The following is a 22,648-nucleotide window of genomic DNA, read 5'->3' as shown; positions in this document are numbered from 1 at the left end:
AAGCTATAATGGGACGTGTATAGGTGTCCTGAAAAAGGCTTACATACTAATAAAGAGTTTTATATTGTCGTGAAGCAGTACGGGACTATTCACCACCTCTCGTTCTCACCGCTGCAACTCCTGTGTAGCCAGTTTCTACAGCTTGACCGCCAATAAAAACCCAACCAGTGAAGGTCAAGTTTGTCCCGGAGGAAAGTTAAACTGTCATTAGACCCGCAACAAATTTAATCAGAAGAACATTAAGAGTTCGAGGACCTTATCCCGAAGTAGTAGTTAGGTTTTATTCAAAATGTGTAAAATCTATACTAATATTGTAAATGCGAAAGTAACTCTGTCTTGCTTTCACGATTTTGATTAAATTTGGCATAGAGATAGTTTGAGTCCCGAGAAAGGACATAGGATAGTTTTTATCCCGGTTTTTGAAACAGCGACGCGCGCGATAAAGTTTTTCTATAACAGACAAAATCAACGCGGGCGAAGCCGCGGTAGGAAAGCTAGTTGCTCTATAAAAGATTACTAACAAGGAAAAAGTCTATGAATTTTAATTCATACCCACGCTTAGCTGCGATTGGAAATGAAGTATCATTTTGCTATAGCGTAGGTTTATTTATCATCTCACTTAGTTCAGCAGGATGTGAATTTATATTTAGCTACATAAACTATCTTATTAGGTATATTAAATAACTGGAAATTCCTATGAGTAAAAGGATAACATAAAATGTTTGAGTATTTAAATGAGAATTTATTGTAAAGCACAATAATGTTTCAGTAATTATGTTATAGGTCTAATTTAGTTTATTATCATTTAGCATGGCAACCAGAAGCTATAAATACATTATTTTATGTACCTATATGTATGTGAATTGTTTCCTATTCAGTTTAAAATTAGGTATTGTGGTCTAAAATTATAATTTTGTGGTTTGGCACTATATTCGATGATCGTGTTGGTTTTGTTTAAATTGAATGTGGTTTCGAACTTTGTTCCGTTAATCAATGAAAAGTGAGTTAAAACCTGAAAGTATAAATATTATTTTTGATGTACAGTCAGCGTCATATAGTTCGTGACACACAAAGTTGCCAAAAATTTTTCAAAATTCATAAAAATTCATAAAATTCATTTATTTTTGCAAATAGGCTTTAAAAAAGCGCTTTTACACGTCCCGATATTAACCCTACCACTGCTTCGGGACAATAAATGGGCCAGTGCTGAGAAGAAGCAGCGCAAGAAACTCAGTCACTATTGTCAGCCTCCTTTTCAAGGTTTTACAGTCTTTAAAATATACAAATTATAGTCATAAGTATTGATGCGAGCTAGGTAGTTAAACAACCTTATTCCAATTGTAACGAAGACGTTTTGCGAACTTCTTGCCTACTTTGGGTGTCACGAACTATGTGACGCTGACTCAAACTCAAACATTTTATTTGCCATTATGTAGGTATAGATAGATAGAATACAGGAAAAAGTTCATTTACCTACTCAGCCAATTACATATTGCATGCAAATATGAAGCAATTTCAATTTACACAATAGGTAATATGCAAGGTTTTTTTATTTCTGACTTTTCAGTAGCCTTGGCATTATCAAATCAATTAGTGCTTTTCTCATTTTAAAAGTTACATAAGATATAGACGTAAGAGATCTCATGACGTCATTGGTCATGTTAGAACGACACGCAGAGTCCCATACAAGTTATTACTAGATATTTTGGCGTCACGCTCAGCTATTTCCATACAAAGTTTAAAACCTTGTAACTTTTTTGTTTCCAGTCCAATTTCCATACTAGTATTTCAGAAATTCTATGATTTATCTAGTTTATTTATACATAATTTATTAACTTTTAATATCGATGCATATTCCCTATTGAAATTGCCTTTAGCTAAATACAATTTTGTAACTGAAGACATTTTGTCTGTCATTAAACTGCCTCAGTAGGGCCTTGAACCCACGACCTTTCGCTTGCTAGAAGATTGCTTCTATTCTAACCACTGATCTACGGAGACTGTCTGATACACATATTCGATAGTTGAAATTATCAAGTCATTGGACTCAATTTTCACCGGCATTTAATGAATGCATAGTCGCTTTAACATTATTTCAGGAAATGAAATGTTATGAATTAAAATCCTGCCTGCAAAAGCATTCGATTTGTTGTCTTTTGTTGATTGATTAGTTATCAATCATTTTATGGTATTATCAATGCTGAAATTCGAATTAGGGACTTACAGTTTGTTTTCGATTATCTTACTTGATTTATTTTGATTATTCTGACGCAACGTGACGTTCGCTAAAGCTCCGTTTGTGGTATCAAAACTACCGCCTACAGATAAGGGGGAATCCCCTATTTTATAGGTACCATTGCCAAGTTGTCAACAATGGCGTCTCAGAGTCTGAACTCTGAACAGAAGCGTGTTATTATGGCTCCAAGAATTTCGTTTCCAAGTTGAAATGGTCTCTAAAAACATTAATCTTGACCTGATTCCAATAATCGTTTGTTAGGAAAATAAAAGCCTATAGGAAGTTGTTTTTGGCGTTTTTCAGTACCTACGAATTGAGAAAAAACATCTACATAGGTAGATTCTTTTATTATTTCTACACTAATAAAACTCATAAAAACTCTCATTTATTTCTGCAAATAGGCTTTAAAAAGCACTTTTACACGTCCCAGTATTAACCCTACCACTGCTTCAGGACAATAAATGGGCCAGTGCTGAGAAGAAGCAGCGCAAGAAACTCGGTCACTATTGTCAGCCTCTTTTTCAAAGTTTTATATTATAAAGAGAGGCTTAATATTATAAAGAGGAACGATTTGATTGTTTGTTTGTGTTGAATAGGCTCCGAAACTACTGTACCCATTTGAAAAATCCTTTCACCATTAGAATCCACATTATCTCTAATGAACATAAGTTATATTTTTATTGGCGGTACGAAGTTCGCCGGGTCATGTAGTGGTTTATAGATGGTTTAATGCCCGTTTTTTACCATAAATACATAACAGGAATTTTGTTTTCAAAGGGGTCACTTATAATTAGGGATTGATGGTGAAAACAGGCATAAGTATACCAAAAATGATATAGGGATTAATTCGTACGATCGATGGCACATCAAAGTAACTATTGGTATCTTATTCAGCTGTTTTAGGTGCTATTTCTCTAAAACATTTTATGTGATATCGACTGTATATTTTATTACTGACGCAAGGTGATATTTTGAAAAAATCGAGAGAATTTTCTCGTTACCTTTTTATGCAATACAAAGCAGGTATATGACTGCAATTACACCTGATGTTAGTGAGATGCAGTCTAGGATGGTACATACCTGCCTACTGCCTTGTAAGTGCCTATTCACTCTCGCCTATTCACTCGTGACTATCTAAAAGAGCTTTAAGCTTTGACACCTCTTAAAATCTTGACAAAAAATATACGTAAAAACCTAATACAGCACATGAACTTACTTAGTAAAACTCAGTAAAACTCATTTATTTCTGTAAGTAGGCTTTAAAAAAGCACTTTTACACGTCCCAGTATTAACCCTACCACTGCTTCAGGACAATAAATGGGCCAGTGCTGAGAAGAAGCAGCGCAAGAAACTCAGACACTATTGTCAGCCTCTTTTACAAAGGTTGACAGGTTTTCAAAATACATAGTTATAAATATTTATGCGAGATTTATACTTACCTAGGTGTTTCATTAACCATTAATCTTCTTGACATAGTAACATCAGGTGGCTTACAATGCATTGTACGAATCGATACCCGTATACAAATAATCGCATCGTTTATAATTTACGCTAGGGTATCATCAAAGTGTATCGATCGTTACTCTGTTCAAACAGCAGTGTTTAATCGATTAGAATTATTCGATTCTTGACGCGATATACTCGTATCCATGCATTTGTTTACATTGGATGCAAGTTCTAGATCCCATTTTTAGATATTACCCAACCAAAAAATATGATTTGTGGGATTCAACGCCAAAAATATTGAACTGAGATTTAAAATTGGGATTCAATTTTATTTATGAATCCACGGTTGAGAAGTTTTTTCAGATCGTTTTGAATAGTATAGGATGTTTTTTGAACGTTTTTTCTTTTTTTGATGTTCGTCACCAGTCTTTTTCACAAGAACGTAATTAGAAACGTGAAATAGTGGATGATATTTTTAATTAGTTTATGATTTTACCGTCTTTTGGTTCTCTAATATACAATTTTCAAACTTAAATGAATCAATATAAAAAAATAATGGAATAATCGAAACAAAAAACTCCCATTGACTGTTGCGTAAATTTTGTAAACAGCAAAAACAAAAACCGTTAACAACATACAAATAAACACGTTTAATGTTTAATTGTAAGTATATTTATCTTCCTATTTTACTGGCTTGACCTCCACTGTTCGTTTCCGTCTGTCTCCATATTATCTTTATACAGTGTAGGTTAAAATTCGGTTTTATGTATTTTAAAATACCATAAACAAACTGGATACGTGCCAATGTGTGGTTGTTTGCTGAATCTGTGGCAATCTCTTAACTCTTTATTGTCTATGATATTATGATTGAATTTGTATGGCTAAAATTGTATGAAAAATAAAATTATAAGTGTCTCGTAATTTTTACGATTTTGTTTTGTCACTTTCTGTCAAATGTTGATTCCTCTATAATGGTAAGAGGCAGTGTTTCGTTAAAAAAGTGTTATGTGTTTTTTAGTTTTAATGAGTATGTAAAAGGGTTAAAAATCAAGCAATTCAGTATTTGAATTCCTTTTTAATTAAAAATCGTACTGAAAATATTCGAATCTAATTTTAATACAAATATTTTAATTGTTTTTTTGAGTAAAAAAGGTTTAAAAATTAAGCAGGAGGAATTTTTGTGAAGCTTTGGAATTCCTATTCGATTAAAAATCGTACAAAAATGTGATTCAAAATACGTCTCGTCATAAAAAATGGCGTCTATGTTTTTCTGACGTAATTACAGCATTTACCTCTGATATCCAACAAAAACGAGTGTGCATTGAATTGTATGACCTATGTATGCGATATGGAGTAGGTACAAATTAATATTGTAAAGTAATTGTTTGATTATACAAGGTAAATTAATACGATATCTGTATGGTTTTATCACACCGTTCGTTCGTTTGTAATATTGCACGGTGAGTATCGATTATTGTCCAAACAAACATAGACATGTTATTTCATTGTAATAAAAACCTACTCGATCGTAAAACAAGAATTGTAATCGAACTAAGTAAAGACTATTAACTTTAGAATTAACTGAGCGTGACGTCACATTACACGCGCCCATATCGCAAATAGGCGTGACGTCACGGCATTTCGAAATTCGGTGCTGGTATTTTTTGAGGTGTTTGAAAATAAACACTCGATTTATAAATTGGATGGATAATTAATTTGCCTTATGGACGAAAAAAAATTTGTTTTAGATGTTTGATAAAAAAGAGATCATGAATAAAATTAATTTAAAAGCTAGATATCGACTGATTTTGTATAGAAAATTTTGCTGGACTCAGGTAGGCTTTAGTATAATGGTGCACGAACAATACATTATTATGAATAATGGCCGATACTTAAGTGTGAGAGAAAAGAGTTTATAGAAAGCAATATTGTTAGTATAAATTGTCACAAGGTTTGTTGTAATAATATTGTAAGTATTCTAACCCTCTTACTAATAAAACTTACACGCTCGTTGAACAGTGTTTTAAAGTGACGTTTAGTATGGAAATGTCATTTTAAAACAGTGATCAACAACTGTGTAACTTTTTATTAGTAAGGGGGTAAATGTTTAGAAGACGTTATACGTGTATTTGAGATGACGCAGAAGTTTTGCAATAGATTTTTTTACTAGTAATTATGTTTGTTAATTTCATGTCAATTGTCTTTTGATTACAACCTGTATAACACATTATTTTATATCGATGACGTAAGCGCACTATCGCTTTGAGCCTGCATTGTTATCATTAGGTCATTTAGTCTCCATTTCAGGAGCACGACCCTCTCTAATTTACCAGAGGCAAATGGAGGATTTGTCTTACACTCCCCACGCTGGCCAGACGGGTTAGGCGATTATCACACTACACCGCGCTCCGCCGCTGTACGCGGGACGACAGATTTAATCATTGTATGCAAGTACCTCAGTTTGTATAGAAAACACGCGCGGCACAACACACTGACAACGCGTCTGCGCGCGGGATTCTTTATATTTTATGTAGCCACGTGGACCGCGGCGGAGCGCGGTGCAGTGTGATAATAATCGCCTTGGGGAGGCTTGCCGGGCTAGGATGCGCGTCGTGATAAAATCTTATCGATGATTTCAGACGACAAATGTATGGTCTTATCGCGTAAAGTCGATGAAATGGCGTGATAAACGCTTATCGCGGCGCGCATCCTAGGCCTACTGCTGATGTCTTTTAGTAGCGACTAAAAGGCAAATTGATTTCAAAAAACGCTTGTGGTATTTCAATTACACGTTGTATAAACAATATTAAAGATAAATGGTGTTCTAATGGCTCAGTATGTACCTATTCAGTTGCCTTATCTAGATATGTTAGTATATTGATATATCTATTGTTAATTGTTCAGAAATATAAATGATATATTGATGTTTCACGTGTATTACTATTAGTTCAATGCTTGCCTTTTTCAGGCAGAAATTACTCGTCTGGTACCTTTTTATTCAAACTTGCCGAAAAATACAGAAATGTTGATATATATTTTTATATCTTGAAAATGTGTGCTCAGAAATGCTACACAGGTGAATGAGAAAATATGTTATCTAAAATCTTACTATACCTTATGAAAAATAATGTTATACCTTAAAATATAATAGTTATAAAATGTAATAATATGTCATATTAACGTAATAGGTTGGTGAAAATGCAATCTGTATAAAATGATACGTCCATCCATGATTGATTACTAAAATATTAAAAATCAAATCAAATATTAATCAAATGCATGTACTAGAACTGACTGACAATGAAAATGAGGAATTTTGTACGTTGAAGGTATAATTGAGATGTTATTCGACAATCGTTATTTTAAGAGTTAAGTATTTCTCAAGTCATTCTGTTTAGTTAAGTTTAAGCCTCCATTATATTGTATAGTTTAACGAGTATGATAAATCTGTGATGTATAATATAATTAATTATATTAGTATAATAATAGTATAAGTATTTTGAGTGGAGTTCATTTGAATTGGATTGTAGTTGGTTTTCGGTAAATTAAATCTTAGTCAATTTAAAGATGATTTTGATGATTTGTCTGTTAAAATTATTTTGAAGTAAATGGTAAAATTGATCGGAATTTGCTTTTTTATTTATACAAGGTTCCCCTGAATTTGTATAACCCAAAAGCTAGGTAAATAAGCATCTTCAAGGCAAGCTGGCTTTAACATAAGATCACTTCTAATCTCTTGGTTTACCTAGTATTTACAGAAATGTGTTATATGTTACTATTTTTAGGTCTTCTATATCTGTTAAATTGCAGTCTTTTCTTAAATATTCCGTCTCATTGTATTTTTTTTTCTTTTATTGCCTGACATGCAAGTGTATTAATCGATAGTCTAGAAATTTAACCTTTACTGGTTGGGTTTTTATTGGCGGTCAAGCTGAAGATCTGCCAATCAAAACAAGAAAGTCTGCCAATAGAGAGAGATGGAGGGAGATCGTGCGGAGAGTTGTATCCGCCTCTACAACCGATGTAAACAACGCCTCAACGTGACCACGACCGCTCTGCCAAGAGCGTAACGACTAAGAAGAAGAAGCTGAAGATCATGGCTACACAGAAGTTGCAGTGGTGGGAAAGAGGGGTAATAATAGTTCATTCCGCATTATACGCCGTTTCATAATACCAGCCTATGTTTATAACTTATAATAACATGACCGAGTAACGGATCAACGACACAATTCCGTGGTTCGACCTCCGTCAGGCGGAACGTGTTAGCGTTGGCGGGTTGCCCAATATCCAAGGGCCCTTAAGGTCGGCCCTTGCAAGGCCAGCGGCCGCGTTGACTGATTTGTGAGAACAGTGATACTTAACTTAGTAAAAGAGATTGTACACCCAGAACACATTTTATTGTACACCCAGGGCCGTCTTTAACCTACTAGGGGCCCTGGGCATTTAAGGATTAAGGGGGGACCTTATCATCTGGAAACAGGTCTTATTAGCAGATGGGGGCGAACTCATTTGCGGGGCCCTGGGCACGTGCCTAAAGTGCCCAGTGGGAAAGAGGGGCCTGTGTACACCACATCACAAGAAAAAGAAAGAAATATAAACAAGATACGGCAACATTCAGGCGGTCGTGAGATGCAGTCTAGGATGGTACATATCTGCCCTGTAAGTGCCTATTCACTCTCGCCTTGAAAAGGCCCGGATTGTTATGTTCGGTAAAGACAGCAGCAGGCAGCGAATTCCAGTCCCTAGCTGTTCGCATTATAAAAGAGTTATCGAAACGCTTAGTGCGAGCTGCTGGAATGTCGACAATGTAGAGATTGTTCCCCGGTTTGATACCTAGTTAAGGTTAGTTTTTTGAAGGGTAGTAGTTTAGAGGAACGTGTTAGGCGTTGGCGGATTGCCCAATATCCGAGGGCCCTTAAGGTCGGCCCTTGCAAGGCCATGCAGCGGCGGTGTTGACTGATTTGTGAGAAGAGTTTGATACCTACTTAGTAAAATACATTTTAGTAACAGACTTAAAAAAAGGAGGAGGTTCTAAATGCGACTGTATTTGAGTACTTGAGATCTGTCACCCGCTTTGCGCTGACGGAAAGTAGATTTTGAAAACTTTGAAATCTCCTATTTTCTTCTGATATCGTTGCTGGTCATATTACTGTCACTTTCCTCTGGGACAAACTTGTTGCAGCAGTGATATTCAGGTTATGTTTTATACGACCCTTAGGTACTCAGGGTTCCGATTTAGGTACTATAAGTATACTTCTTTCTACAGAATTATTATAAGTAGGTATCTAACCTACATTTAGACTAAAAAGCGAGTAAATTACTTATCTCAATAACTAATTTAGGATTAGTATTAAAGTGCAATTTAGCAAGGATATAAGTATAATCAAGATACAGTTATGTAAGTTATGCTCTATCCGAGAGCTTTCGCGAAAAAATATATTTTATTTTCAATTACAATTTAACTTAACTAACCGGACTCGATGCTCAGGCGCAGGGTTGCTTATCGCCAACAAATGCAAGCTCAGCGTCTAGACGACATCGTTCGATCATTCGTAGAACCGAGGTACTTAGAGCTCGTGTAACATGTAGGTCATACTTGTTTTTCATTTATGGTAGTTCTAAGGAAATAAATTCTTATAAAACCTTGATCGCTACCGATAAGGAGTAATCAAAGAAACCTTAGAAAGTTTTTTACCTTGCCTTAATGGACCCAATGTCGTTTGAAAGAAATTATACTGCCCTAATGGAACGCGATGTATCATCTTTATTATTTTAGCCACAAGACGTAAAATATATCTATACCTACTTCTATACTAATATTATAAAGCTGAGTTTGTTTGCTTGAACGCGCTTATCTCAGGAACTACTGGTCTGATTTGAAGTAATATTTTTGTGTTGAAGAGAGCCCNTGCATACTTACCTACATACGTACCTCATTACAAATAAGTAGATTAATTATTTTTTCACTAGACAGCAACCCTAACAGCGTAAGAAGAGTTCAGAGGCACGCGATACTCAATACTCAATACTCAAATCTTTATTGCATTTCACAGTGTACATTAGGTCTTAAATATATAATTGGAACACCATGAACCGATAGAAAGAGACAAAACTTCTAGGTGAATAAAATTGTAGGTACGTAGTGCTGTGCGAGCTGAATTCCACTGTATCGCGTCGTAGCAAGACTCGCATTTATTTAAATCGTCTTGCGGAGTAATCCTTCTGTACCTGTACTATTACTTATTCTGTGGTAGAAGATAGCTCATTTATCTAGGAGGGCTTTAGGCTACATAACATCATCCTACAGCCAATAAGGGCGGAGTAATAAAGAAAAATGTTGCAAAAACGGGAAATATTCAAACTATTTTTACGCGTATGAAGTCGCGGACACAGATAGTAAAGAAATAAAAAGCTTTTTGACTTTGAGCTTTAAGTGACAATGATTTAGATCCACACCCTTTTAATCTCGGTACAAATCAATCATCGTTAATGAATGAACAGAACCACGCAGTAACACCCGCCCACTGCTTTATTATTTATAGTGAGCTTTATATGAACGTGTGGGAAGTACGAATCGGTAAGGCTGGAACTGTGTGAATTACTATAAATAAATACTGTAGGAGAACGAAAGTGACTGACATAGCCCGCAGAATCGCTAAAATCAAGGGGTAGTGGGCGGGGCACATAGCTCGTAGAGCTGATGGCCGCTGGGGCAGAAAAGTTTTGGAGTGGCGACCACGAGCCGGAAGACGTAGTGTGGGCAGGCTCCCCACTANCCTCCCACTTGGTGGACCGACGATCTGGTGAAAGTAGCGGGAAGAACCTGGATGCGTACAGCGTAGGACCGGTCGTTATGGAAATCCTTGAGGGAGGCCTTTGTCCAGCAGTGGACGGCATTTGGCTGAAAGGAACGAATGAACGAACTGTAGAAGGGTGTTTCCAGGGCACATACGCATCCCAAATATACGTCTAAACTTCGAACTCCTCCTATGTACTCTGATTCAGGTCCAATGACAGTTTAACTTTCCCCCGGGACAAACTTGACCTTCACTGGTTGGGTTTTATTGGCGGTCAAGCTGTAGATCCTGGCTACACAGGAGTTCCAGCGGTGGGAACGAGTAATGGGACTATCCCAAGTAGTCCCGTATCCCAAATATAGGTTTAGTTAGATTTCAGGGATCATCAGGGAAAAAAATGAAGGCGCCTCTTAAACTATGTTTTTGAANACAAAAAACTTCTGTATGCGACCATACCGCTGTGTCAAATGTGCCAAACCACATAAAACATCCGAATGCCCTAAACATGACAGAAACACTCCGGCTAAATGCGCACTGTGTCATGGCGCACATCCAGCAAACTATAAGGGCTGCGAAGTGTACCAAGAAATTCTTTCAAGGAAGTCAGCCCCCTCTCACATGATACGGAGGAAAAACGAGGTGAACTCTGTCAACAAGGACGCAGCTATAGTTAATCCAGAAAAAACGGAGGCATGGCCGAAACTACTCCCGCGACAAAACTGTAAATTGGAAAATAGAGAAAACACACATAAACCACACAGTAATGACAATCAGAACACAGGAAAAAAATCAGAATCGGACTCTGAAAATTATACAATAGAAAAAATACTTGCAGCCCAAACACAAAAATTTGAAGCAATCCTACAACAAATGAGTACTTTGCTGAGTCTCATAACAACACTTGTCAGTAAGCTAGCCTAATGGCTACACTTAGAANTTTTTGAACACTGAATACTTTTTGCCGTATATTCCATTGTTATGGAACGTTAGTTTTTGTTAATATTAGTTTTTGCTCGGGCTTTTTATACTTTTATTTGCGCACTCGTCTGAGACCCAAGGTTGTGAACTTGTTGGGTTTGCATTTGTGCAGCCACTGTTGAATATACCTATTTGTATTTAATATCACTTAAGAGTAGGCGCACACCTTTTTATTTGGTTGATTGACGTTGATTTTTAGTTGGCCGATAGTTGTGCCCGATTTTAAATTGTATGAAGAATCGGCCAAATCGAATCGGCGTAATGTGCGCACTCCCATACATGCCCATACTGATCGACTGCCCGACTAAAATATCGGCCGACGAAAAATCAACGGTGTGCGGCTACTCTTAATCTTTTTATAATAATTAATTATTATCTCTATTCGCCTGTAATATTACTGGCGGAGGGCAAAAGCAGTTCAAATGTCGATAAGAAAAAAATAAGAAGTATCTCTACCTCTTATTTTTTTTCTTGTGTTCAGTGACTTCTCAGTCACTTAAGATTTCGATGTTTTCAATAAGTTGGTACTTGATCACCACTTTAACCAGAATCACCCTTATAAAATGAGAAAGGCTTTTACATTAATATTGTAAAGTATAATAAGTAAGTAGTCTACTTTATTTTAATCAGGTTAATGCTCGAATATTAGTTCATGACGTCACTACATGGGAACTATGAGCCGATTAATATTTTTGCATTATATTACTTTACCGTCCAAAATTCAGTCTTCAAGACTAGCCCAATAGGCTATGCACAAACTTAACTATAACCATAACCGGTGTTTGTGTATGGAATTTGAGTGACTTTTGACTTCAACTCAGAGTCAGTTTGCAACACTTAAGAATGGAGCTGCCATTTTCTAAAAGTCCCGGAGAACAAAAATATTTTTTGTCAACTCAAAATGCTTGACCATTAAGCCATCAGCCCAAAATTCTGGCTGTGTTGTATTCTTTCCATGCTTTCAAAGAGTATAATGACAGATTCAGGACAAAAATTTGGTAGACTAGCAGTGTAGGTAGTAAGTCGATATGATGAGTGTCACAAACTGCACCCACGTAATAAAATAATGCCTAGGTGAGGATGTTAATTAAATTGCTTCCATAACACAAAGTGGTGTGTTGTTGTCCATTTGTCAAAGTGCTGCTAAAAGTGTCAATTTGCACGTTTCCAAAATCGTGGGGTAATGATTAAGTGGGCTTTTGTCACGTCTTGTGATGTGACATGTCACAAACATGTGATACTAATCTTCGCCCAAATCAGTCAGTTTCAGCCAAATGACGTCCACTGCTGGACAAAGGCCTCCCTCAAGGATTTCCACAATGATCGGTTCTGAGCTGCTCGCATCCAGGTACTTCCCAAAATATTTGTCAGTAACAGGCCTCCCACACCACCGAACATCTGGAGAAGTTCGCACGTTAAGCACCTGGATGCGGGTAGCGCAGGACCGATCTTGTGGAAATCCTTGAGGGAGGCCTTTGTCCAGCAGTGGACGGCATTTGATTGAAAGGAACGATTTAATTTGGGAATTTAATGTTTTATTTTTGATAGCAACAGCCAATATTCTTATGCATTATTTGCATTTTAATAAAACGGCATTGTTAACAACGTGTTTTTACTAAACATTTAGTTTTAACAAAGGTCAAACATAAGACATTGAAGACAAAAGGTCTTTGATGAATAGTAGGTATCTTCTCAATATTTGAATTTCAATTCATTCGCGTCTTAAACATTGACGTAATATGAAAATTTTACGTCAACTGATATTAATATCCTAAACTATTTTTAATTTTGTTTAAAATTCACACACTTGAAACAAGACAAATGCCTCCTGTCAGAGTTTCTTGCGCTGCTTCTTCTCAGCACTGGCCCATTCCTTGTCCCGAAGCAGTGGTAGAGTCAATACTCTGATACTTTTTAAAAGCCCACTTGAAAAAATCAAATGAGTTTTATTAAATTACCATTGTCTTCACTGGCCAAATTCCCACCTGTGGGGATAAGCCTGGTGGGGATGGGGACAACGGGAATAAACAGCCCTTAAGTACAAAGCGGGAGACAGGTTGATAGGAACTTGGACGGGAAGACATGTACCACAATTAGAACAATAAATGATTGTCAGTTCAGTCTGCAGAGTCTGCACGTATTTGATGTACCTACTTGAATTTCGTTAATCTTACCGTTAGATAATTCCTGGCAATTAGTGGTGACTGAGTTTGTTCCGGCGTTTCTTCTCAGCACTTGCCATATGACGTTTGTCTCGAAGCGCTGGTAGGGCCCAAAGATAAGGAGACATGTAATGTGCCCCTTATGGGCTACCTTTTCTTTTTTTATTATTTACTAGGTATATTTTGACGTTCATAAGTGCCACTTGTGGTCTAAACTGAATAAATATTTTTGATTTTGATTTTTTGATTTTGATTGATTTATTTATTAAGAAATAGTGCAACATACCTACACCTATTTATTGATCCCATGTCTATTATCTGTTACGTTCTAGGTTTACGACTAAAATGATGCAAGCGCATTTGCTATCGCCGCAGTCGGGCGTGCGTTGCGCGCGCGCACCATTTCATTTACAGCATTGGTTCCCAAACTTATTTGAGACGCGCCCCCTTTCGACCATACAAAAAATTCCTCCAGTCAAGATTATTTATTTGTCGTATTGAGCAGTCTGGAATGCATTCTCTCAGCGGTCGCAGGTTGTTTTTACTTAAGTACACAGATGGCCCGCCCCCTTTAAANCGAGGCCCAAGGGCACTACAACTCATCCGCTCATAGTCGGAAGACTGATTGCAGATGAAGCACAGAAGAAAAAAAAAAAAAATTTGAATATCCACTAACACACAGATCACTCATTTTGTTCAATTATCATATATAAAGTCAAAAATGTATTTTATTTTTTATGGTATTACTATTACAAATGGTCAAATATTTTCAGTATTAAACAAACTGAACTGAATTAGACCGACAACTTAACTTTCCTTCCTGAACGTATTTTGAATATATTATTATCCTGAATATATTTTGTCACCAGTCTTCACGAGTTTCTAAAAATGGTCATTAAAAGGATGATGGGCACTTTTCTATGGAATCTGGGCGTAAAACCAACAGAAATGTAACTACTATTATTTGTTAGGACTTAATATCAGAAATATATNTATTAACACTAGAGTACACGCGCGGACTACTATAGTAGACCAGGGTAACATTTTACGCTATGACTTTTTGAAAACTTGCGCCAGAGAGCTGGCATTCCAGGAAAGCCTCGTTTACTAAATTTGTCAGTAAGCCAGTAAAGCTTGGGTCGCTAGAGTCTGCGCACTTTTCTGAAATTGGCCGTCAAAACTACAGGTCTACTCTAAAGCCCGAAATCACTCGACAAAAAAATTATGAAAGACTTGTAACAAATGGATTTACACCGTGTACCAGGCAGTAGAAAGTCATGAATACTATGACAGATAAAAAACTAATCATATTTTTCCAGTCAAATTGTTTTTGTTGACATTGGTCTCAGAGTGCAATTTTGGTCCAAAAAATTTACAACTTTTAAATCTGTTTATAATGTTTGATCCCAAATAGTTATATAAAGAAATTTTGATTATAAAATAACTATAATAAACACTTTTATCATTTACATAGTAATTCTATTCGTAATTTGCTTATAAACTGATTTACAGTGATTTTAAATTGGCTTACCAGAGTAGGCCGCGCGTGTATTCGTGTAAAAAAAGGGGCGCGTGTACTGCAGTGTTAAAGGTCTGCTACTCCCCTGGGGGGCGCTTCCCCACTTTGGGAACCAATGATTTACAGGCAGACATTTAATATTACCTTATTTTAGGTGTAATCGATTCAGATTGATTAATTGATCAGTAAACAACTAAATTGTATAGTGACTAATGGATGATACCAAAGCCAGGTGTCACATAATGATTAATGAACGAATGAATCGATTGTATTATATCTGGCAACCTTGTGATAAATAATTATAAGTCAGATAAAGATAGCGATACTTTTTTGTGTGTTTTTGCCTAGTCATTATCATCGTAAACATCATTTCAGCCATAGGACGTCCACTGCTGAACATAGGCCTCCCCCAATGCTTTCCATGTTGATCGATGAAGTCACTAGGTATTTATAAATCTGCTGACGTTGATTTCGCAAAAGAATGCACTTGGGTAGGCGTAATACCACAAATACTGATAAGAAATGTAGGACTGCAATGTGCAACGGGGTTACTGTGAAAAACGTTCAGAAGTTTCGAATGTTGCCATCCCCCTCGCGCCGAATGCCGATATTTGATTGAAAAACTATCCCATGTCCTTTCCCGGACTCAAACTGTCTCTATGCCAAATTTTTCAATGGTTTAGGCGTGAAAGCGACACAGACCAACTTTCCCATTTATAATATTAGTAGGTATTGCTAATTTGCAAAGAATGCTATTTTGTTTATTGTTGAGTTAATGATGATAAAGCCTGAAGGTGGCCTGTGTAGCAACTTTAAACTGATTCATATTGTTATCACAATAGATAGAAAGCAGGTACTAGCTCAAAGATTAAGATCCTTATCAGTTGTTTTATACCTATGTAATTGTTGTTTGTTGGAATGGAGGCCACGTACCGGAAAACGCAGCGTGGGACGTCCAGCCACAAGGTGGACCGACGACCTGATAAAGGTAGCGGGAAGGCGCTGGATGCAGGCCGCTACCAACCGTGCGATGTGGAAGTCATTGGGGGAGGCCTATGTTCAGCAGTGGACGTCCTGTGGCTGAAATGATGATGATGATGAATTGTTGTTTTAATTGCTTTTGTCTGACTAAGCTTCGTTGATAGGCCCTGTGTGTTTAATGACGTGCTATCTATAATCTATGGCCTGAGCCAGATCGATCGGGTACCAGTATCTAAGCGGAATGTTGCCAGTACGGGCCTGTGGTTCCGTATTTAATAATGAAAACTTGTTCATTGAAAGTACAAAAAAGCACCGTCATTTAGTTCGTTTACGGATCTCATTTCTGATCTCGTAAAGAAACACTGAATATAGAGCTCTCCTCCAACTTTGAGCTTTTTTTTAAACAGTGAGAGGCCACGTTTCAGAACCATTATATTATTATTGTATTCATTGGTAACACACACTGCATGTAGACTTTCGTCGATACTGTGTAGTTTCCCGAACACTTCCCAGTCGAGTTGAATTCGACTTCGTTCGTTCGTTCGTGTCAGCCAAATGACGTCCACTGCTGGACAAATGCCTCCTCCAAGGTTTTCCACAATGCACGGTCCTGCGCTGCCCGCATCCAGGCTCTTCCCGCGACCTTTACGAGATCGTCGGTCCACCTAGTAGGAGGCCTGCCCACGCTACGTCTTCCAGCCCGTGGTCGCCACTCGAGAACTTTTCTGCCCCAACGGCCTGAATTCGACTATTGATCTCTTTCTCGATAGTTGACCTACCTAGGTGAATCTTTTTGAATTGGAAATATTCTGGAATGTTTCCAATAAAAGATTATCTAACCTATAATAATTTAAATTCGGATACATCCGACTTTCGGGTGATCTTGGCACCCCAACGTGTCGCATTCAAACCAGTTATTCTTATTTTGAAGTAATTCTTCCATTAAGGACGTAGCACATTTATCAACCCGGAAAGGGATCGTAACCGTAATAACCCGAGATGGTCACTTGGTCAGTATTCTTTGTATGAAACTGCACAAATACTGCAACGCACACTTATCCGCACCGTAACGTAAACGCCTCGCCTCGCGATTGACAGCGTGCGAAAGGCGATGACAGCTCGCGAAAGGCAATACGGCGTTGATCCGTTGATCCCTTTCCGAGTTGATAAGTCTGCTATGAACTTTATTCGCATTCGACTACGGAACCCTTAAATGCCTACTACACATTCCAGCGTTTGATATTAATACGCTTCAGTCAGTACCACTCACTATCGGCTCAGTATTAAAGCGAGCTAAGTAAACAATGGCATAGAACGTACATGTCGGAAATAATGGAACTAACGGATGTAACGCGATAAACAAGCTTTACTACTATGTGCTACTATGTTGTGGCGACACTAAAAATGTAATTGAATTGCGAGTATCATCATTCATCACCATTTTAATCTATGACAGTCCTCTTTTAGAAGCATGCCTCCCTAAAGGAACGGAAAAAAGTACGAGCTTTTGCTTCTGTCATCCAGTCACTTTGGGGAGGCCCATGTTCAGCAGTGGACGTCCTGTGGCTGAAAGGATATGATGATGATCCAGTCACTGCTAGCAGTCTTCTTGAGATGTTAGTCCATCGTGCGTATCCTGCGCTACGTTTGTGGAACCGTGTTCGTAATTTCTGATAATAACTGGTAACATTTGGCAGGGCCATTGCAAATGTATGTATTAGTGTAAGCAACGCTTGCGCATCCTAGGTCCACTCCACAGTTCACAGACTGTGAGTCCTCACAAGGATATGTAGTGTCGTTTCGTCCGCCTTCTGTAGGCTTTTATTGGAGTGAGTTAATCCTGTGTGCAGTGGGCGAGGCACTGATCGTAGAGCTGATGGACGCTGGGGCAGGAAAGTTCTTGAGTGGCGACCACGAGCTAGAAGACGTAGCGAGCGTGGGCAGGCCTCCCACTAGGTGGATCGACGATCTGGTGAAGGTCACGGGAGGTGGCTGGATGCGAGCGGCGCAGGACCGGTCTTTGTGGAAATCCTTGGGGGAGACCTTTGTCCAGCTGTGGACGTCTTTCGGCTAAAACGAACGAACGAATCCTGGCATCTCTCGCCATGCTTTGAAATTTTTGTTGACCTAAAATGAACTGATGATGATGTGCTTTTTCTTACAGTATCTCCACGAGATCGGCCACAAAGTATGCGTGACGCAGCCTCGCGTAGCAGCCGCCGTGTCGCTGGCGTGCCGCGTAGCCGACGAGCGCGGCGAGCGGCTCGGCGAGCGAGTGGGCTGTGCTGCTGGGATGACGTCCACGCGTGGGCCGGACTGTGGGATTGTGGTGAGTTTTATACAAGACTAGCTCTAGTGTGCTGGAGTTAAGGTACACAATAGTAGACCAAGTGTGGAAGACTTTAGGAACAAAATAGAGAAAGAAAGAAACATTATTATTGCAATGGACATCACAAAAGACAAAAGAGGTAAATAAAAAAAGACAAGACAGAGGTAACACATAAAACATACAATGGAAGAAAAAGTATACTGAGCAGTGCCACCCTGTCGCACAGCGATGCCCATCGCAATGGGACCCCACTCAGCATATGCTGTGGCCCACGGTGAGGAAGGCCACGACGCTGGTTTTCAGAGGGCTGTGGAGCAGGGATGACGTTGATACGCGGTCCGGGCAACGGGATTGTAGTGCGTGCGATGTTGTTCAAGAGTAAGACTAATATAGTTGACTTAGGGAACAAAATAGCTTGGCAGGCGAGTGGGCTGTGCTGCTGACATGGCGCGTGGGCCGGACTTATTTATTTTTTATTTTANGATCGGCCACAAAGTATGCGTGACGCAGCCTCGGGTAGCAGCCGCCGTGTCGCTGGCGTGCCGTGTAGCAGACGAGCGCGGCGAGCGGCTCGGCGAGCGAGTGGGCTGCGCGGCTGGGATGACGTCCACGCGTGGGCCGGACTGTGGGATTGTGGTGAGTTTTATACAAGACTAGCTCTAGTGTGCTGGAGTTAAGGTACACAATAGTAGACCAAGTGTGGATGACTTAAGGAACAAAATAAAGAAAGAAAGAAACATTATTATTGCAATGGACATCACAAAAGACAAAAGAGGTAAATAAAAAAAGACAAGACAGAGGTAACACATAAAACATACAATGGAAGAAAAAGTATACTGAGCAGTGCCCCTGTCGCACAGCGATGCCCATCGCAATGGGACCCCACTCAGCATATGCTGTGGCCCCCGGTGAGGAAGGCCACGACGCTGGTTTTCAGAGGGCTGTGGAGCAGGGATGACGTTGATACGCGGTCCGGGCAACGGGATTGTAGTGCGTGCGATGTTGTTCAAGAGTAAGACTAATATAGTTGACTTAGGGAACAAAATAGCTTGGCAGGCGAGTGGGCTGTGCTGCTGACATGGCGCGTGGGCCGGACTGCAAGATTGTGTCAAAGTCAAAGTCAAAATTTCTTTATTTGTTCAGACTAATAAATAGTTCTTACAAATCGTCATTTTGCTCTTAAGGAGCCTCTACATGTCTCATAATCTTTTTACCCTACCAGCGCTTCGAGACCAACATTTGGCAAGTGCTGAGAAGAAGCGCCGCAACAAACTCAGTCACCACTGTCTGCCGGTTAATATAAATAAATAGAAATAGTAGTAATAGGTACATTCGATTCAGGAGTGTGAGTGGTGTTATGATGATATACAAGACTGCCATAGGTAGGTACTTATCTTCACTGGTTGGGTTTTTATTGGCGGTCAAGCTGTAGATCCTGGCTACACAGGAGTTGCAGCGGTGGGAATAGTCCCCGCCATATTTGGGAGTCAAACCCAGGACGTGCAAAGACAACGGTTATCGGCCCAGTCATTAAAAGACTGACCTACTTGGGAGTGATAATGTATACTGCGAATGTGTTATTTATTTTGCTGTTGGTGTACCTTTATCAATAAGTAAATAAATATTAATAAAACTCAGGACCATTCGCTAATGACTACTCTTTTAATCTTTAAAGACTCGGTTAATGTGGTCAGTGGTGTAATGAATCATGCATGTGTCAGCCAGTTACATTAATGTAAACATAGCTATTTTCTTTTTGGTAAAATACTAAGATCTATTCAAGACAGAAACTAGAACTAGACCGAGTTTAGAGCGTTGTTTTTACGGACCCTCATCACCTAATATCATATAATACAGGGTGAATTGGTAATCAGTGTCTAAATTTTTATTAGGAAGGACTCAGAAATCAGTAACTTAATCGATTTACGTAAAGAAAACAACTATTTTAATCTGCTGCGCGCGGTTCCAAAATTGGCATACGTGGATAATTTAATTCGTTCATAGAAATATTTTTATGGACATATTTTTTTTGCGAAAAATACCACGATTAAAATAAAGTAGTATTCTTAAATTTTTCTATAGAGCTTATTAAAAATATTTGGATACTCATTACAAAATCACCCTGTATATCTATTAGCCAGTTTTATTAAGTTATCGTCGGTCACCTAGTCTAAACAAACTGCTCGCACGCGTTAGGATGTCTAAAATAATACCTTTCTCAAATCACGCCACCGCTGACGCAATGGTGGCGCCATCATCTGATTCATAAAAGAGGTGACTTGTCGATTCTATGTCGACTTGTTTAAAAAAAAACTACCTACTTGCAGAAATTGACTGCATCGGAAGTTTTGCAAGAACTGTCGCTTCAATTTTTCTTTATTACTAGTAGTAGGTAACTATGTAGACCTTTTTCAGGGCATTTAGTGACGTCCCAAATATAACTTGTGTTGTGTAAAAGTGACAGAAGAAATGCAATATTGCAGATGACTGTTTTTACCATTAATCTACAATCGAGATCGAATTTCTAAATATTCAATAATCTATAAATAACAGCTTTTTAATATTTTTAAGAAATAGATCTAGAAAAAGATATATGTATTTTAATTAGGTACCTACACAACACTAAAGATTAGTATCAGAGACGTGCCGGGATGTCTCCGAATCAGACCTTTCTCAAATCACGCCACTGCTGACGCAATGGTGGCGCCATCTTGCGGTAAAACTTGCTTAGGCCGCGATTATGTGTGCTTATGTTTACGAGCGGAGCGGTTAGCGCGAACTTCGAAAAACGTTATTATGTTATCTGAAGTTTCGATTGTTGCCATCCCTCTCACGCAAAGCGAGATGGCAGCATGCGTGACGGTGACAGGCAGGCTGAAGTAAATAGCGTTTTAGAGTAAATCCCCAGAGCGGGTTTTTGTAACTGGTTTTCGCGCGTTTCAGTTCAGGATTATAGCTTTTTTCCTAGGTTGCAATTTGCAATTACTGGACAACGTTCAATTTTCAACGAAATGCCGTCCACTGCTGGACAAAGGCCTCCCTCCAAAGATTTCCATAACGACTGGTCCTGCACTACCCGCATCCAAGTGCTTCCTTAATTTATTCACAGTTTTATTTTGTAACTGGTTTTCGCGAGATTCAGTTCAGGACCTATTTGACATGCAATAAAATAATTTGAATTTCGATTATTCCTTTTTTCCCAGGGTTTGATTAGCAATTTACTGGACATAATGAGGGCTATCGTTTTAGCGCTTACCAGTTAGCGCCACTGTAGAGTAAGGTCCTGTCACTTGCTAGTAGCGAAGACAGTGGCACCAACTGGTGAGCGCTAAAGTGGTACGAGGACTATCGCATTTGCACTCATCAAGATGGCACCACTGTAGAGTAAGGTCCTGTCAATCGCCAGGGGTGCCAACTGTTAAGTATAAAAACAATAGCCCTCATTACATTTGACGTTTCAACCAAATGCCATCCACTGCTGGACAAAGGCCTCTGCCAAAGATGAAAGATTGTGGAACACAACGGCCGGTCCTGGACTGCCCCTCGTTCGTTTCAGCCAAATGACGTCCACAGTTGGACAAATGCCTCCCTCAAGGTTTTCCACAATGAACTGTCCTGCGCTGCCCGCATCCAGGTTCTTCCCGCGACCTTTACCAGATTGTCGGTCCACCTAGTAGGAGGCCTGCCCACGCTACGTCTTCCAGCCCGTGGTTGCCACTCGAAAACTTTTCTGCACTGCCCCTAATTTATTTTAGTTATATTTTTGCCCTACATAACCATTGCTGGTCGACTATTTGGGTAAAATTGTGAGTCCTCAGTAATTATTTACTTGAGTTTCAAAGACACCCAAGTATCAGATTCTTGCTTCTTGCACAACGTGCACTTAGCTCGCCAATTTGTTTGTATACAGGGTGGAAACGTTAAGTGATCTCACTCGATTATTTCTAAACTATACAAGATATCGAAAAACTGGTTACTGATCCTAAAAGTGCTTCACGAGCTCTATCCAACGGTATCAATAATAGGTTATAAAATAAACTGGATCCATTCGAAAATTCAATGTTTCCAGCTTCCATACATTTAGTACAGCCACAGTCATGGCACTCATGTCTTGTTAATATTATAGCAAGTAAAGCCTAAAACCAATATTTTCTAAGAATAATTTTAAATAAGAATGCATAAATTGCACAGAGTTCATTT

At 38.7% G+C, this 22,648-nt stretch overlaps 1 protein-coding gene across 2 annotated transcripts in view; it reads left to right on the top strand.

Moving 5' to 3' along the window:
* Positions 1-22,648, top strand: part of LOC114350758 (probable ATP-dependent RNA helicase DHX35) — a 51,010-nt gene that overhangs the window by 19,516 nt on the left and 8,846 nt on the right. For both annotated transcript variants that reach the window (XM_028301672.1, XM_028301673.1), the window contains one exon: positions 18,284-18,448. In XM_028301672.1, the coding sequence (XP_028157473.1) occupies positions 18,284-18,448 (165 nt within the window). The remainder of the gene's footprint in view (positions 1-18,283; positions 18,449-22,648) is intronic.

Source organism: Ostrinia furnacalis, unplaced genomic scaffold (assembly GCF_004193835.3).
Source record: "Ostrinia furnacalis isolate ACB-3 unplaced genomic scaffold, ASM419383v2 OfSCF0969, whole genome shotgun sequence".
In the NCBI taxonomy this organism is placed as follows: domain Eukaryota; kingdom Metazoa; phylum Arthropoda; class Insecta; order Lepidoptera; family Crambidae; genus Ostrinia; species Ostrinia furnacalis.
Note: the sequence above shows the minus strand (reverse complement) of the source record. Positions and strands in the feature narration are given on the sequence as shown.